Source organism: Neoarius graeffei, chromosome 26 (assembly GCF_027579695.1).
Source record: "Neoarius graeffei isolate fNeoGra1 chromosome 26, fNeoGra1.pri, whole genome shotgun sequence".
Classification (NCBI taxonomy): Eukaryota; Metazoa; Chordata; class Actinopteri; order Siluriformes; family Ariidae; genus Neoarius; species Neoarius graeffei.
The window spans coordinates 34,741,324-34,753,642 of record NC_083594.1 but is presented as its reverse complement, the minus strand read 5'-3'; the positions used below and the strand labels follow the sequence as shown (position 1 = coordinate 34,753,642).

Genomic DNA, 12,319 nt, shown 5'->3' with positions numbered 1-12,319 from the left:
AGATGGGTTAAGTGCAGAGAGGAATTTCACAAGTGTGTGATGAATAAAGTTGTTCTTTCTTTTCTGTTCTTCACAACACATTTGTGGAAGTGTATCATGGCACGAACAAAGGAGACTTCTGAGGACCTCAGAAAAAATGTTGTTGATGCTTATCAGGCTGGAAAAGGTTACAAAACCATCTCTAAAGAGTTTGGACTCCACCAATCCACAGTCAGACAGATTGTATACAAATGGAGGAAATTCAAGACCATTGTTACCCTCCCCAGGAGTGGTCGACCAACAAAGATCACTCCAAGAGCAAGGCGTGTAATAGTCGGTGAGGTCACAAAGGACCCCAGGGTAACCTCTAAGCAACTGAAGGCCTTTCTCACATTGGCTAATGTTAATGTTCATGAGTCCACCAATCAGGAGAACACTGAACAACAATGGTGTGCATGGCAGGGTTGCAAGGAGAAAGCCACTGCTCTCCAAAAAGAACATTGCTGCTCATCGGCAGTTTGCTAAAGATCACGTGGACGAGCCAGAAGGCTATTGGAAAAATGTTTTGTTTAAATGAGAAGCGTTATGTTTGGAGAAAGGAAAACACTGCATTCCAGCATAAGAACCTTATCCCATCTGTGAAACATGGTGGTGGTAGTATCATGGTTTGGGCCTGTTTTGCTGCATCTGGGCCAGGACGGCTTGCCATCATTGATGGAACAATGAATCCTGAATTATACCAGCGAATTCTAAAGGAAAATGTCATGACATCTGTCCATGAACTGAATCTCAAGAGAAGATGGGTCATGCAGCAAGACAACGACGCTAAGCACACAAGTCGTTCTACCAAAGAATGGTTAAAGAAGAATAAAGTTAATGTTTTGGAATGGCCAAGTCAAAGTCCTGACCTTAATCCAATCAAAATGTTGTGGAAGGACCTGAAGCGAGCAGTTCATGTGAGGAAACCCACCAACATCCCAGAGTTGAAGCTGTTCTGTACGGAGGAATGGGCTAAAATTCCTCCAAGCCGGTGTGCAGGACTGATCAACAGTTACCGCAAACGTTTAGTTGCAGTTATTGCTGCACAAGGGGGTCACACCAGATACTGAAAGCAAAGGTTCACATACTTTTGCCTCTCACCGATATGTAATATTGGCTCATTTTCCTCAATAAATAAATGGCCAAGTATAATATTTTTGTCTCATTTGTTTAACTGGGCTCTCTTTATCTACTTTTAGGACTTGTGTGAAAATCTGATGATGTTTTAGGTCATATTTATGCAAAAATATTGAAAATTCTAAAGGGTTCACAAACTTTCAAGCACCACTGTAGCTAAATGATTGGAAAATGTAATATCAGGAAGTAGAGTTGGTTGAGTGTGATGGGTGTCTTCAACGGGTGATGGAGAATTACTGATCAGGATAGGCTTAGGAAAAACAGAGACCAGATGTGCGAGCAAAGATAAGTTTCACAGATTTAACTGAAACTAGCCAAAACAAGTTACAAGCATGCCAGACAAATATCTCTATCAGGCATTGATTTTTTTTTAAATGGATTGAAGGTAATCAGTGATAATCAGGCAATTTTTCCTTGTTACACAATTACGAAGTTGTTTAGCTGGAGAACTCATGATAGCCGGCCTGTGAACAAAAAGAGGAGATTTTTTTTTTGTAATTTAAACTTTGTTATATTGAGCAAGAGTTAGTCATTTGGGGGCATCAGCTTGCTCGCGTGCTAACACTACGTAGTTTGTTCATGTGTCATGTCTTTGACAGGCCGGAGAACAAAATGCACTGTTTAGGTCATTACAATTAGTTAATAACACATGTTATCAGCAACCAGAGGTGATATTTTAGCTTACTTGAGTTCGTGTTTTTTTGGCTTCATAGATTCACAGAGCTGTCTAATGCAGATATGGTAACCAGCACAGCAAGGCACTGTGACTTTACAGTGGAGCAACTGGACTTGGTTTTGTTTTTTCACCTGGTACTCAGCAACTGTGACAGTCACACTAATGGGCACATTAAAGGTTTTTTTTTTCATAATGCTTCTGTAATACTGAAGAAATGGCAGCATTTAATTATAACCTTTGAGTCGTGGATACTTGGGCCACATCCCAAACCCCATACTACCGTAATAAATAGCTTGTCAGTATATCATCGAGGTTATTACTTTATAGGCAGACCATTTAGAGTTAGTTAATGTGGCTTGGACTCATAGATAGCGAAATTACCCCCCCCCCCCCCCCCCCCAAAAAAAAAAATCCTTTTGTTTTAAAAACAGGTGAACATGAAGAACAATATGCTTTATTATACAGTCCTAAAAATCCACAGCAAGTCTGGTGATAAATATCATAGTAGCTTCCAAGTAATTTATGATCGGTTGTATAGTTATTCTTTTTTTTTTTTAAATTCCTTTACACATATAAATTAATTTATTTACATCTCAAAGAACAAGTTAAAGACAAGCAAAGTTGCAAAGGGAGTTGGGTCATAAGGGATCCTCCTGTTTTCAGCTGAGGCCTGCTGAGCAGATGAGGAGAACTCATACAGCAAAGAATATTATTGCAGTTGCTAGATCAGTGCATCACGGAGTTCACAGATGATTAGCTTCAAAAGGCAGAATCACTTGCTCCATTACAACCCGGTGTTTAAACTCTTCTCAGCTGGCCTTCTGCTCTCTATTTATCTTTCCACCATTTTCTCCAGTGCGCTCACATTTCTTAATTTTGCCTGATCTCAGTAGTACACGCACAGCTGGACAGTTTGACGAAAACACTTGCTCCCTGGGCTATCTAATGTTCAGATACTCGGGAAGGGGAGTCAGTTTTCAGGGTCATCTTTCTGAGATCCATGTGTGTTTCAGGTGTGTGTGTGTGAGTGACTCATTTCCCCAACAGGCCTCCTGGCTCACTGCCAGACCCAGTGCTCCCCTCCGTCCACTCTTTTCAGCCTTCACTTTATGTTCATGTTGTTAATTTTAATGCAGTGAGCAGCATGTTTCCTGTAATGGCCATGTAGCCAGTCCAATGTAATCAGTGTCGAAGCGTGTGTTCAGAAAAAGGCACGCAACTGTTTCAGGCCCCGGCAGATTGGAGCAATCAGTTTGATGTATGAATGGTCATTGTTATTGGACAGTAATGGCTGTGGTTGCCAGTGGACTCTATTTTTATTTCTGATATAATATCCCCCTGCCTTTTAGTGGAGTCTCATGCTTTTGACAAAGGGACCAGTTTCTTTAAAGTAGGAAGTAGTTCAGAATTACTTAGCAGTGTCAAAGGAGTCATCCCCATTTGCTATTTTCTAATGAGGATGTCAAGTGTAGTTCTTAAAGCAGTGAGGATATACAGTGAAAACACAGAGATATCAAACCTACAGAAATCGCTATAATTTATAATATTGTGATTTAAAAGTTCGCCGTAGGTGATGCCTGCGCTCCTTGCTATGGATTGCAGTGAGCTCATTGCTCTTTTAACATCAGGGTTGTCCAGCGCTCTGGGCGGCAGTGCTTTTGTGCTTGGTGCAGTGTTCTGAGCGATGTTGCTCGGTGGTGTCGCAGTGGCTGTGCAGGTGGTTTAGGACAGACCAGCGCTCTGCGTGGCGGTGCTTCTTTGCTCGCTTTGTGGATCCATGGCGCGGTGTTCCGAGCGATGTTGCCCAGCGGCGGCGCAGCAGCTGTGCAGGCGGTGTGGAACTTATCTTCCTGCGCCTTTTGATGGGACTGTGGCCATTGGAATGACATCCTGACCTTTTTTTGGTGGACTTTTTTCTTCCTAATTGTAAAGCAACCTTGGGTATGAGAAAGGTGCTATATAAATTCAACTGATTATTATTTATTATTATTTATAAAATGACATTTCTGAGCTTCAATTTTCACAAGTATATTAGATATATCACTAGAGTCTTGGTCATTTTTCTTCTTTTTCTTTCTTATAGTCATTTTAAATCAAGTCTTGGGTTGGATTTGTTCGGGTAGCTATTCTAACAAAATGTAAACTACCAGAATGTACATCTTGTCTGTGATCTAGATGGGAAGTATGACAATATATATATATATATATATATATATATATATATATATATATATATATATATATATATATATATGTAGACATTGCCATAAATTGCTTCACAGCACTCCTTTTTGAGTGTCTCGAGTGTCATCAGTACCTTTATAAAACCAGGTCACACCATTACAGCCAGTAACTAACTCAACATTCAAGTATACTTTTCTACAAGTTGCTTTATTTTCCTCTTGGTGATTAGAAGAAGAAGCTTTTATTTGTCACATGCATAACGAAATTCCTCCTCTGCATTTAACCCATCTGAAACAGTGAACAAATGCATGCACACACAAGTGAGCAATGAGCACATACACAGAGCAGTGGGCAGCTATGCTACAGTGCCCAGGGATCAGGTGGGGGTTAGGTGCCTTGCTCAAGGGCACTTCAGCCATGATACAGAGGGAGGGGAAAGTGCTGTTCAACTCCCCTCCCATTTTTCCAGCGGATCATGGGACCCGAACTGGCAACCCTTTGGGGCCAAGGCTGCTCCCATTATTATATTGTTAATGATGAAAGACCAGTTCAGATAAATTGGTAAATGAACAGACATCAATTAGGATTATGAACCTGGAATTATATCATTCTGTGGCTACCTGCTTCCATTCATTGATGTTTAGTACAGTCAAATTTAAATAAAAATGATTATCTTATGATAGTTTAAAAAGTGACCTGCTTCGAAAGTGTTTTCTATAAATATTGTGATGCATGTGGAGTATTATAATATTGTAATGCTCTGTTATATGATATACGTTAATATGAGATATTTAAATAATATTGGCTGGCTTTGAGTGGTCTATCAGGTATATTCCATTCAGCTAGCATGATATTGAATGAGTCGAAGATGAGTAGCTGAATGGAATATATCTGATATACCCCTCAAAAACCAGCCATCATTATTATTATAATTGTTATACATACACATTTGATGGAACAATTATAGATTTTACAAAAAGTTAAGAACAGGAGGGTAACTTACCAATATTGAATGCTGATTCTGATCAAATGCAATTCAGTGTTCTGTCAATCCAATTTACTGTACAAAGCCAAAGTTCTAACAATAAAAATGGCACAAGTCCAAAAAGCCTGAACAACAACCCAACTTCTATACAAGCTATATACAGGTTGACAGTTCAAGTTCAAAGTTAGTTTTGGTAGTAGTTAATTGTTACACTGTAGTTGTTCAAAACAAAAGGGCTTTGCTGAGTGAAATCCACGAGTGAAGTCCTCTTGTAAAAATCTCCATCACTTTTCCTCACCTCCAAGTAGAACTTTGACAATATTTCCGCTATTGTTCTCTTTTCCAGTTTTTCGATGTCCGTTGGTATGTTTTTCTCTTGTAAATATGCGTGAAGAATATCTAATGAAGTCTTGGTAGCCTTTCGGGTGTTCAGCACGTCTTTCACTTTCAAAATTCTCTCTAAATCTTCCGCTTTTAATGAAGCAAACCTCATGGCCATGTTTGTGTACAAACTGTCACAGTCACTCACTAGCACAGAAGTTTTATGCCTCCAATGTGTCTCTTTTCCAGTTTTTCGATGTGCATTGATATGTTTTTCTCTTGTAAATATGCATGAAGAACATACAATGAAGTTTTGGTAGCCTTTCAGGTGTTCAGCTCATCTTTAGTTTTAGTTTTCAGTTTAGTTATTTAGTTAGTGCTTAATCTGAGCACTGAATTAACCTCGTCTTCTCTCTTTTCCCGGCCGACAAAGAAATGATTGTGCGCATGCGCAGCAGAAAAGTTTTGTCATTGGATCTTCGCATGTGCTCCGAAGTGTGATGTCGTGTTGTCTTGACAATGTGCAATATTATAACAATATTGCATGTTCATTCTCCATTGGGGAGAGTGGCGTAATACATGGAGAATAAGCAGTATGATAAGAATATTGCATGCCTTCAATAAACCCGCTAGAAGGGAATAAAATACATGTTTTTATTCCATGGAAAAAGTGGCCTGTATGTATAATAATGCATATTAGATGATCTTAGTTTCAGTAATGCCTGGCAGTGTAGAAATCACACATTTTTATCCATTTTTATTAATCTTGCAGGTTTACATAAGGCAAATAAACAACCAGCAGCTTACCTTGTACATGGTGCCAAAATTATCAACGGAGCCTTTAGAACATGGACTAAAAAACAGGTAGATAATTCTTCTTCTTCTTCTAGTTCTTTTATTAATTGTTAATTTGACCTCTCTAAATTGGAAATGTGTCAGGATTGGTTCATTAATGATTTTATCCTCACCAAAGGCCCTTCTACAACATGAAGATGAGCTTCCTGAAAACATGAAACCCACACAGCTTATTAAAGACCTTGCCAAAGAGATTCGGATTGCTGAGGTGAGATCTATGGAAAATACCTCTGAAAGCCACAGTGAATGTTGTATACATATTTTGCTTACATGTTTATCTTTTATTGGAATCAGTAAGCTTATGTTTTCGGGAAACTAAACAGCCTGGGAATGGTGTCTCTTGTCATCCAGAATGCAACTAAAGCCATAAAGAGTGAGTTGAGCAACTCCAAGCCTCCAGCAGAGGAACCCCCTTCAGCCCCTTCAGAACCAGAAGAACCCATATCTCCATCTCATATGTCCACTCCAACTCGAGACAAACCAGCCAGGAAAAAAGCCACAAAACCTCCAAAACCACCGAAACCACCCAAGATGCCCAAAGCCCCAAAGCCCCCCAAAGTTCCTAAAGTGAAGGAGGGTGGCAAGAAGAAAGTGAAAAAAGTGAAAGAAGGTGGCCTGCCAGAGAAAAAGCCATCCAGCCTGGCAGCTCTCGAATCCCATGCAAAGGAAATCCTCAGCAAGATGGATCAGCCTAAAAAAGTATACGCAACCCACAGAATCAGCCAGCCCAGAGCTAGAGTTTCATAACATTTAAAGTGTGAGAAATTTTTTTAATTATTTCCTAATCTTAATTTTCCAGGCTCCAAAGAGTATGATGAGCTTCATGGAAAAAGAGACAAATAAACAGAACAATGTCGAGAAGTTTGAGATGCGAGAACCCAACAAGAACAAAACAGAAGCAAAATGGAAATACAAGGTAAGACTATGTACGATTTAAAGAGCTGAACCTGGTGTTTCCTACGAAGCACACCTTATGATCATTCTTTAACATAAAATGAGCACAGAGCCAGCTTTGAACATTTATGCAAATGGTATTAAACCCTTGCCAAGTGGTGAAAGGAAGAGGAGGACTGGTCCAAAAGTGATTTACACATCTCAGATTAAAGCAATCAACAGAAATAATTCTGTGGCTCAGTCATCCTTTCTGTTTGGAGCTCATCAAAGGCAGCAGCCCTTCACCCCAGCTCAGAGCTTTTACCTAATACATTTACACTATGTCATATCCCTGACATCCTCACTAAGTATTTACATATGCCTCCCATTTCTGCTGCAAAAAGTAAGCATGTTGTGTGATTATTGTTAGATGACATGAGAGGGCTTTTGAAGGAAAAGCTTAATTCTGGTGAACGGAAGACATTAAAAAGCTTTGGTTTCATGGAAAAGTCAATGCCAAACGGCCCTGGGATGTTTGTAGTCGCTCCAAGTCATTCCTTCCAAACGCTCCTTTGCAGCTCCCCAAGCACTTACAGATGGAGGGAGTCTTGGCTATATGTTCACCAAGGTCATCAGACCCCAAGTGTTCTGTCTTTCATTCTTGATCACTTTCAACACTGAAACAACTGGACTACTCAGACTGATTTAGATCTCGACTGCATTATATATCTTATAGTAAAGAGTTTTCAGTATCTGTCTCTCTGATTTATGTATCTAGCTCTCTGTCTCTGTAACCTTTTTCAGAACGATGCCTGACCACTGTGATCTGTTTCTCTCTTGCAGAATAGCAAACCAGATTCATTACTTAAAATGGAGGAAGAGCACAAATTTGAAAAAACACCTCTAGGACATAGAGACAATAGATTTTCCTTTACAATGTCTCACAAGAAATTGCTTGGGTATGTATATCACTGTGTATAACAGCTTTATGGGATGTGTGCGCTATTAGTGTTCTCTCAGTGTTCTGTGATTCTTATGTACATAAATTGGGCTGAAATGGATTTAATACATTCTATATCTGAAGAATTGAGAATTGTAATATAGGATACATTTTTGGTAGGATGCAATATAGGATGCATTTTTTACACTTGAAGCTATTTGGCACCAAACCCTAGGCATTGACCACATGAAGAGTTTGGTTCCAAAACACGATAGATCCAATTCCATCGTTTCGAGAAAAATCACTTTTTCTGATTACGGGAAGTGATAAAAGGAAAACCACTGTAGCCTGTTTTAAAATTTATTGACTAACTCCTTAATGATAATAAAGTTCAAAAATGAAATCCAGAACTAATTAACAGCTTTTAACTGAACTAAGTAATAATTTTTTTGTCAAGTCGCTACATCCACGCCACGGCATTTTTCCCCAAAATGCTACATATCCCTTTCTATTTAAAGTGCGTTTAACCGTGTTCTTTCATGACAGATTATTTTATTTTATAGATTATTTAATTTTTTAGATTATTTTATCAAAATAATTCAGCGTGAAATTGTCCAATAAATGCGAGAAATGATGAAGCAATTTCCTACTTCATGGGCATAGCCATCTTAGAAGACTTCGCACCAATGGCGGCCTCTGATTGGCCAAATGGATATGTCTGGTTTTGAGAAAAATCGGTGATGGCGCTTGTTGCGTTTTGGAATGAAAGGCCGTAATGCAGTGTGTAAATCAATGGCAGATATCGTGTTTTGGCGAAAACTGAATATGGTACGAATAAGATATGATAATTGCTGATGGTTTGGTGGCAGGAGTTTCAATTTTTCAAATTTGGCGTTTATCGCGTTTTGGAACCAAACTCCTCTCATATTTCTCATGAAGTTACTATTCTATCTCTTTGATTGTATCGTTTCATGATCCATTTTGATTGCCTGATCCATTGTGGATGCTCTGTTGATTGTACTAACAACATGATGTTTCCCTCAGGGCAAAGACACTGAAGCCGCAGACCAACTCAAGTTTGTTTGGCTCCTTACAGAATGTGAAAGAAGACAAAGCCAAGCCAGTACGAGATGAGTATGAGTACGTCTCAGATGAGGGTGAACTCAAAATTGACGAGTTCCCCATCAGGAGGAAAAAGGCTCCAGTTAAAAGGGACTTTTCCTGTGAGTAGTGCCAGTGTAGCAAGTTATACAGAATAAAAAGCAGCATTTTACTCCATATGGAACAATTTATCGTTAGTACTTGAGATGATCATTTTTCAGGAAATGAATTATAAAGCCTTTGGGACAGTTATGACTGTTATACTAGTTTTCTAGTCTATATTATTTTTAAAGGTTACCTTTTTCTTTTTTTTCCAGTTTTATCAAACATCCGTGCATCAGAGCCCATCCAGGCATCAAAAAAGCCAAAAATGCAGTCCTCGGATATTAAGGTAAGCATGAGGATCCTTTATAGTTCTTCTTAGAAGACTTGAAGCCAAGGACAATTAAAGGATCAACAACTGCAACCTTTTTCTCTAAACAGACAATGACAGGAACTTGAAGATGCTGATTAATTTCAAATTTTACAAAATTGGGACTTAATCACCATCCATTATTTCATGAAGTAACTAATAGATTCCTTCTGGGTGTGTTTAAAATATACTCTCCACAATAGAGATCATATGTGTTGGCACCCAGATCCCAGCGCTGGGCGGTGTTCAGGCATTGCAGTAATTCCCCGTAATGTTCCAACTTAAACCAACACACAGAGGAATTCAAAGAGAGAAAGCCACAGAGCCGAGGAAAGTGTCACCACATGACTGATGAAGGAAATATCTGTGGTGTGAATCGACAGCATACACAGTCAACAACATACATAAAGCCACACAGCGCAAGCCTGTAGGGGGTCACCGAGTAAACTTTTCTCATATATGGCTTTTTGAGGGCAATAATCTATACCTGGGAAGATTTTACTTATTTAATGAAATATTTAATTAAATCTTTTAAATGCATGTCTGTCTCAGGTCATAATAAAGCTGGAATGCTTTGAAAAACCAATTGGAGGTCCTTTTGCACTCAGAGAGAATATTTTTCGACAGAAAACACACCAATGACTCGTATATTTATTAAACTTATGAAGAGATTAATGAATAAGGCTTAATTATTATGGTATACTGGTTTACCTCTGTCCGTCCGTCTGTATCGCCGTCCATCCGAAACACCCTTTTTCTCAACAACCACAAATCATAGCCACTTGGTACCAAACTTCAGGTTGGGATTCTCTACCATGCATACCGTTTTCAGGTCTGTTGCACATCGACTTCCTGTTTACCGACTGAATGTATTTGGGTCCGTCTCAGAAACTGGTCTCTCATTTGGGACATTATGGTCAAAAAATAAATTTTCTAATTTTACTATTTTTTTTTGCATTTACCTAACACTCGATGTTTCTTTTGTCATGTTTAATAAGAATAAAGATAGTATCTTGCTTTATCTGGCCTCCACTGTGGAAATTTTTTTTTATTACAATTCAAATGCTTTTGTAAAATTGATTTACATATAAAATAACTACATCATGAAGAATTAAAGCCCCTCCTTCACAGATGAGTGAAAATATTGAATAAATTTCCTCTTTTTGATTGCTTGGGTTAAAAATGCCAAGTTATGATGACTGAATTGATTATTCACTTAAATATGAATATGATACATTTTGGGTATTTGATATCGCGAAATAGGACACAATGGAAAAATCAAGAACACACCGGAAAGACAAGAATAACGGCGGTGGTAAAAGAACAGCAACTGTACCGGCTGAAGGTCGCGCGGGTCTCTGCTGTGGCGCGCGAGCATCAGGACATCACTATCGCACCGGACGGAGCGTGAGGCAGGGGTGGGGCAAAATGACTGGCCATAGATTCTATCAAAAGTTCGATCTAAATTGACTATGGTTGCAAAATATTGGCCAAAAACACGCAAACACTACGAAATATGAAAGTATGATGAAAAAGAAACATTCTATTGCCTTATACTACAAGACTAAAACAAAATAAAACTGTCAAAACTCACCTTTTCAGTGATAACGTCCGAACAGATCACTCGTGTAACGGGAAGACCGCAAATGGAAGCACGATCAACTTCTAACTGTTGGAGTGGAAAATTCCATTCTACACATGCAAATTGTTAATGTGTGTCCTTCCCCGCACACAAATAACATGTTACGGTAAAAAATAGACCACAACTCATTTTATAGCTCAGAAATTCATACAAGACCAGCTACCACTGTAACATATTCTGTAAGAAACATATTCTATACCTAACTTTCAGCTTTCGTTTTAAAAAACAAAATCGCAGATTTATAACTAATTTTTTATATGGCGTAGTGATTTTAAGTTAGGGGCGGCACAGTGGTGTAGTGGTTAGTGCTGTTGCCTCACAGCAAGAAGGTCCGGGTTCGAGCCCCGTGGCTGGCGAGGGCCTTTCTGTGCGGAGTTTGCATGTTCTCCCTGTGTCCACGTGGGTTTCCTCCGGGTGCTCCGGTTTCCCCCACAGTCCAAAGACATGCAGGTTAGGTTAACTGGTGACTCTAAATTGACTGTAGGTGTGAATGTGAGTGTAAATGGTTTTCTGTGTCTACGTGTCAGCCCTGTGATGACCTGGCGACTTGTCCAGGGTGTACCCCGCCTTTCGCCCATAGTCAGCTGGGATAGGCTCCAGCTTGCCTGCGACCCTGTAGAACAGGATAAAGCGGCTAGAGATAATGAGATGAGATTTTAAGTTATTACTTTTGGTGAGGTAGTGACCTTGACCCTGAGGCTTTCCGTTTAGATCAAAACACACGATCGTATCAGTTTTGGGTTTGCGGAAAATGGAGTTACAATGGTGATCAAATATTTTGCATGATGTTTTATTACGGTTATGATTATTCTGTGAGCGCACCAATCCTTGGGTGTATAAAGTTACAACTTAAAATACAATTAGTGATAACTGTAGACTTTTCAGTGGACTACAACCTTTTTAAGGGAATGCGATGTAGTCAACCATTTATCATGTCCCAGATCAAGCCGCCATTTTTCCACAAATTTGCAGAATTTTTGCTAAATTCTGAATAAAGTATTCACATCAAAGATTTAGTTTTATCTGTATTATTTCTTTCATCGTTTTATTTCAAATTAAAACCATCACCACCATTCAAAACCGTATAGTTTATTGATTGTGAGTATATTTAGTGGGGTACCCCCACAATACCCAGTTTCTGAGACAGACCCATTTACGAAACATAGGGTGGATTT

General features: G+C 39.1%; 1 protein-coding gene across 1 annotated transcript in view; it reads left to right on the top strand.

Annotated features, from left to right (window-relative positions):
- The window catches only part of phf2 (PHD finger protein 2), a 160,047-nt gene that overhangs the window by 118,818 nt on the left and 28,910 nt on the right, over positions 1–12,319 (top strand). The window contains exons 10-16 of the mRNA XM_060910392.1: positions 6,094–6,185; positions 6,295–6,384; positions 6,528–6,875; positions 6,976–7,092; positions 7,893–8,008; positions 9,034–9,212; positions 9,408–9,481. Of these exons, the coding sequence (XP_060766375.1) occupies positions 6,094–6,185; positions 6,295–6,384; positions 6,528–6,875; positions 6,976–7,092; positions 7,893–8,008; positions 9,034–9,212; positions 9,408–9,481 (1,016 nt within the window). The remainder of the gene's footprint in view (positions 1–6,093; positions 6,186–6,294; positions 6,385–6,527; positions 6,876–6,975; positions 7,093–7,892; positions 8,009–9,033; positions 9,213–9,407; positions 9,482–12,319) is intronic.